This window comes from Brassica oleracea, chromosome C3 (assembly GCF_000695525.1).
Source record: "Brassica oleracea var. oleracea cultivar TO1000 chromosome C3, BOL, whole genome shotgun sequence".
In the NCBI taxonomy this organism is placed as follows: Eukaryota; Viridiplantae; Streptophyta; class Magnoliopsida; order Brassicales; family Brassicaceae; genus Brassica; species Brassica oleracea.
In genome coordinates, this window is record NC_027750.1 from 28,140,534 (window position 1) to 28,146,640 (window position 6,107).

Here is a 6,107-nt window from a genome sequence, read left to right on the forward strand (position 1 = left end):
AGATGCTCAGCTCATTCATTCGATATCAGGTAAACTACTACACGGTTAGTGTGTGATTGAGCCTAAGATCTAGCAGTAAGTGATCAGGTTAGGACTAGCATTAAGAACTAGAATGAACGATGAAACAAAAGAGTTGCTTATTTATGTTTAGCCTCGCGATTAACACCCTAGAACCGTAGACAAACTAGCCGACTACTCAGCCATAACACAAGGCGAACAAGACATGATAACTGAATAATACTGCATGTAAATCAAAGGTAAAACAATGGGGTTCAGGATGATCTTCTCTGTCAAGAAGAGGAGCCGTCTCCCTTACAATAGCAATATTCAAGAATAAGGTCTAGGTCTCTTGCAAAAACTAGCGTCCTCAAATAAAATAGATAGGGGCCGCTTTTATATGGAGGCGCCCCTAGACTTCAAAGTCGAAAATCGACAACTAGGGCAAATCTTTGTAGGATATGGAAACTTCCATAATTATCGAGAACAATCGTCTGGCTGTTCCTGGTATGATCAATCGTCAGACTGCTCCGCGGATTGTTCTCCGGGAGAAATCTCCAATTCTTGCTCCTTTCTCATGCCTCTTCCTTTAGCTCTTCAATCTTTTCCAGACCTAAAATGACTCTAAAAAGACTAGACTAACTCGATAAAACAATGAAAACAAGTTAGAAAGCATATACACAATGATGTCAAAAACACCATATATCAACTTCTCAGTGGCGAGGGTGTCCAAGCCGGCACACCGATCCGTCGACAGTTCACCGTCAAAGCTATGTCCACCTTCGGAGCAGCCATGCGGCCCCAACGCCGGATTCGAAAAGAACCCAACACTCAGAACCCTAATCTCTTAGTAACCACAGCAGCGTTGCCGTCTCACAGGTCCGAGAACACCGCACACCACTCCATTTTTGCTCCGGTGTGGTGAAGAGCTCGCTTCATAAAGGTTACAGCCTATGTGAACCGCCATCTTCCAGGAAGACTCTACGTCGGCGAACACCTCCACCAGATCCAGCATGAAACGCGAGATCCCGATGACTGAGTGGAGGACTCTAACATCCCTCTGTCGTCCTCAAACAGAGTATATCAGCCGAAGCCCTACGAATCACCAGAACCTCCAGCTTCCGTTGAGATCCGATGCTCCATGGATCTATCTGAATCACAGAGGAAGAACAGAGCGTGCCTCCGATATGACCCAAATCATGACTATCCCATCAAATTAGCACCATCCGAGAGAAATTAGGCCCAATCTGTATACAAAACCATATTCAAGACACATAGCCCAATTTTTTAACAAAATGATTAAATGATACGGTGAGTTTTAGTGAGAAATGACATATGTCAACACTGCAGAAGGTGCTGGGGTGGCACATTTTGAAGAGAGGAAATTCTATTTTATATAAATAGATAGATAGATATGTATATCATTTCATAAAATATATATAGCTCGTTAAGGAACCATTTTTGCCATTTTTACAAGTTTGTTTAATCTTTATATTATTTGCATAGTTATCTGTTGCCATTTTGCCATTGTCATGTTGGAGGACCCCAAGATATGATGAAAACGGACCCCATTGTTCTTTTTAGATTATTATTAAAATGAGAACCTCTTTTTATACGTAGCCATGTCATGTTCACAGTCCACTCACAATTACAAATCTCTGTTTTTTTATCGTAGCCATAGCCATGTCATGTTCACTAGGCCTAATGTTCACTGTCCACTCACAATTGTAAACACACCTCTTTTACTGTTTCACATTAACGCTTTGCGGTCTTTCTGCTCCTTTCACGTGGCTCACACCGTCCCACGCTTTTGATTTGGTTGGTTTATTCACCCCAAAGAAAAGATTAACCAACTTCGACTGTTACTGAGAATACCGGAATAAACATTTTCTCCATCATAGGTGTAGGATGCAACATGTTAAAACTCTCAATGACTACAATAATGAATTTCTTTAAAATAATCTCGAAGGGTTTTACATGTTTTTTTATGGAATTTAGATAAATAAAAACTATGGCTAATTAATTAAGAAAATAATAATAATAATATATACTTTAAGGGTTTGAAGAACTAAAGAGAATGTTGCCGAAATGTAGTAAGAAGACCATTTCGAGGGATTGGAAATGGACCGTACTCTACTCCCCCTTCTCCTCCCACCACTTCCCATCTGCATAGTCAACTAACGATTATACTAATGTTTAATTTATATGTAATCAAACCGTATATTCGACTAATATAAAGAGATCATGCATGAAGCTTAACGCTTAAATTATATAGTAGAGAGGAAGAAGATAAACTTACCGAAATTTGGAAACTAAGTGGTGGAGAAAGATAAGAATCTGTAACTTGGCGAGTTCGTTCCCGGGACAAGCATGAACACCACTTCCAAAGGGCATGAATGTATTTGGCTTTGGATTTACCTTTAATTAGTTTCAACCATCACGTTAAGTCAGCTCTTTTTTTAAAAATACAGTAGAACCTCTATAAATTAATAATGTTGGAATTTGAAATTTTATTAATTTATAGAGATATTAATTTGTAAAAGTTTTCTTATTTAGATTTATTATTTTAAGATATATTTATTCTAAAATAAAAAAAAATATTTGATTTTAGTGTATAGACAATTAATTGTTATTTTTTGAAATTTGACATTTATGTTAATTTTATTATATTATTTGGTGTATATAATATGTATTGCATAGAACTTACATGTGGTTTTATATATAATATTACTAAATCTCATCAAAAATATATTAAGCGTTAAGAAAATATAAAGATAATTTCATTGTGAATATAAAACAAACAATATAATGATAGGTTCTTACTTATATAAAATAAAATACGTATACATATAAATTATTAATTTATAATTTTATTGGGACCATATATTTATATAGAATTTTCTTAAATATTATTATATTATTATTTTATCGATTTGTGTCAAATTCTGAACCGGCCCAAATTGGGACCAAAGAAAATTATTAATTTATAGAGATTATTAATTTATGGAGTATTAATTTAAAGATGTTCTACTGTATACATAATTTTATATCTTTGAAGAAAAAAACAAAAAAAAAACATAATTTTATATCTTTTTATGTAATTTTATTAGTTATTACCTCAAATCTAGATGGATCGAAAACCTCAGCGTTTGAAAAATATTTGGGATTGTGATGAATATTCCTGAAGAGTGGCATCACTTTCCATCCCTTCGGTATCAAATATCCTGTACACATACATGTTACAAGAATCAGAAATGTTAGTGATTCATATTCATTTGGACCATACAATATCTATTTTGGTACATCTCATTAAAAAAAAAACAATAAATAGAATGTTCTAGTCATGTGCAATAATTTAATTAGTACCCTTATATTCAACATCATCCACTGCTTCTCTGAATGTGAAGGGTATGATGCTTGCCATCCTCAAACTCTCAAGTATAACCTATGTCACATAACATTGTAACATGAGCTTTCATTTATAAAAAAAAACTTTAAAACTACATAATAATATTTATAAATTATTTACCTTGTGTGTTTGTGGCATGTTTCTTGTTTGTCCCCATGTTAAAGACTTTTTCTCTCTACTGTTTTCTTTATATGTTGCTCTTTGCTCATCCTGCAACCATCGTAAATATACATACATTTAAGTATTATACACACACACACACACACACACACATAATATATGGACACAAAAGAGAGGATAAGATTCGCATGTGATCAAACCTTAACATCTTCTAGAAGCTTCTGATCATCATGTAAGTACTTAAGAATCCAAGTTAGGCAACTAGCTGTCGTGTCTTGAGCGGCGAAAAGGACTCCGATAATGTTGTCCGCACTCTGTTCTTGGGTTAGCACACGACCCTTATCGTCCTTATAGTTGAGTAGATGACCAAGAAAGTCCGTTCTCAAAATGCTTTTCTCTCTTCTTTCACGTATAATCTCGCTTACTATTGTCTTTAGCCGCTTCCTCGCCTTTTTATAACAAGTTTTAGTCAGTTGGGAAGAGTTTGCTTAATGTCCTGATTGATTCATTTCAGATATGAGATCATACCTTGAGAGCTTTGTGGTAAGATGTTCCGGGAAGATTCATGGGGAAAGAGTTGTAGCCTTTTTCCACAATATTGTAATTATGTTTCAACATCTCCCTGTAAGAACACTCCAAATGGCCAAATATGGCTAGAATACCAACATCAAAAGCGAACTGCAAGAGAAAAGAAAGCAAGAGTGAAGAAAATGCATTGTGTGTTTGATTTTTCTTTGTACATATGAACATATATATATATATACCTTCTTCATTTCTTGGTACGTAGAGACAATATGCATATTGGCCAAAGATTGTAAAGAAGAGAGGGCAATGTGTTCGATATCAGGGATAAGTTTCCGGATGGTTTCAGGGTATAAAGAGGATTGGACAAGTTTCCTTAAATAGGCATGATAATCTCCTTGGTGGAAAAATAGAGCAGATGGTCCAATTAGCCTCTCCTTGCTTCTCGGATACGTTGGCTTGAACATATGTGCATGAGTCACCAAGACAAACCTTGCAGCCTCGGGGCTAGCCAGCATCACGCAAGGATAGCCAAGGATTCGTGTTTTGAATATATCTCCATATCTATACATCAAATGATAAAAAAAATTAAGCTAAGATCATAATCTAAAAATTAATTTGAACGCAAAGTTTTTTAAGTTACCTCTTTTGCTTGGAAGTGAAGAAAACATTGGGGTCTTGTGAATAAAGTTGTAGAGTCTCTCCTAAGTAAGGCCATCCCATGGAACCAGGAGGAAGCTTGCATGTACTGTTCTTCTTCTTCTTTCTCTTATTATTCTTTGAAACCGCCATTCGTACCAACAGCAAGCAGAAGATGAAACTTGATATGACCAAGAACCAAAATACAGCCATAATCATCGATTATCCAATACAGTATGCGATGCTTTACTTATAATCAAATGTTTTGGAAGATGAAAACAATTGAACTCTGGAAGAGGAGGAAAAAGAAGATATATAACAAAACACACACAAATACGTAAGAGAGTTGGGGGTATATATAACATATAAAATTATGGAGTAATTAGCTAAAGAAAAAGTTGAGAATAATATTTGTTTTTTTATATTATAATCATTTTTCGCCCGAACGTGATGAAATGACGACTGCTTTCTATTCATAGTTTGTTTTTTTTTTCAGGCAAAAATCTAAATGTAGATCTTGTCCATTTTCATTTATGTAGAAGGATATAGACAACTCTCTTTTTCAGTTTCTTTTTGAAGGATGTATTTTTATATTTGAAAATTTAATAACGAGGGTGCTAGAAATTAAATTGCGATTTAACTTATTCATGTTTGATATACTGCCTTAATTTTCAAGCAAATGGGCAGTGTAATTAGCTACAACTACAAGGTTCTAATTTATAGCAATATTAGTTAAACTATTTACTATTTTGGTACTTCTCATAAATAAAAGAGATACTCTGTCTTGAATATACACTTCTCTATGTATGTTGATTGGTTGTACTGGTTGATCAAAAAAGAATGGTTGTCCTGTTGTACATAATGTACATTCCGCCTATATTTAAATAGCATTCTCATTTCTTTTTTTTACAGCTTTGTGGAAAGGACAATGTGTTGGTTGTAAATGGGAGTTGGAAACGCATTGAGGAAGGTGTGTGGCATTTCAAACTAGAAAAGGCTGAAAAACACATAGCGTGAGGAAGTGTTGCTTGCATAACGTAATCCCGAACCCTATCTAATATATATTACATAGAGCACACTGCGTAGAAATAGAAATTACATACACTATTTAGGCCTAGGCGTTCGGTTTTCGACTTAGTTCATGTTTTTTTTTTTTTTCGGTTTTAGAGATATAGGAACCGTTCGGTTATTAGGATTGAAATTTGGTTCTGTTTTGGTTCCATTGTTTCGGTTTTTGGTTTGGTTTGGATAACAATTTCAAGAACCAACTAATATCCGATAAACTTTCGGTTCCAATTCGGTTTCAGTTTGGTTCGGATTTTTGATTAATTTTGGATAATTCAGATGAAAACAGAATATTTTGGTTTTTCAGACCAAAATTGAGTAATTCGGATAAATTTTAATAGTTTCATGAAAATTC

The 6,107-nt window shown here is 34.6% G+C and overlaps 1 protein-coding gene across 2 annotated transcripts; it reads right to left on the bottom strand.

The window, feature by feature from the left end:
* Positions 1–1,721: 1,721 nt before the first annotated feature.
* LOC106332542 (abscisic acid 8'-hydroxylase 4-like) lies at positions 1,722–4,992 on the bottom strand. Of its 2 annotated transcripts, none has more exons than XM_013771009.1 (9): positions 4,692–4,992; positions 4,291–4,612; positions 4,055–4,204; positions 3,733–3,975; positions 3,527–3,616; positions 3,364–3,442; positions 3,115–3,221; positions 2,297–2,415; positions 1,722–2,162 (listed from the first exon to the last, which is right to left on the bottom strand). In XM_013771009.1, exons 1-9 carry the CDS (start codon positions 4,904–4,906, stop codon positions 2,066–2,068), a joined length of 1,422 nt encoding a protein of 473 aa, XP_013626463.1. In that variant the 5' UTR covers positions 4,907–4,992; the 3' UTR covers positions 1,722–2,065. The 2 variants fall into 2 exon arrangements, with proteins under 2 accessions (XP_013626463.1, XP_013626462.1); XM_013771008.1 differs by having other exon boundaries at positions 3,727–3,975.
* Positions 4,993–6,107: the final 1,115 nt, after the last annotated feature.

Bases quoted from the DNA above. Each gene is read 5' to 3' on its own strand.
- LOC106332542 (XM_013771008.1), bottom strand. From the start codon at position 4,906: ATGATTATGGCTGTATTTTGGTTCTTGGTCATATCAAGTTTCATCTTC. The intron at 3,976-4,054 runs GTATGATCTCAT...TGTTATAAAAAG, and splicing joins CTTACCACAAAGCTCTCAAG to GCGAGGAAGCGGCTAAAGAC. The intron at 3,617-3,726 runs GTTTGATCACAT...CGATGGTTGCAG, and splicing joins AGCTTCTAGAAGATGTTAAG to GATGAGCAAAGAGCAACATA.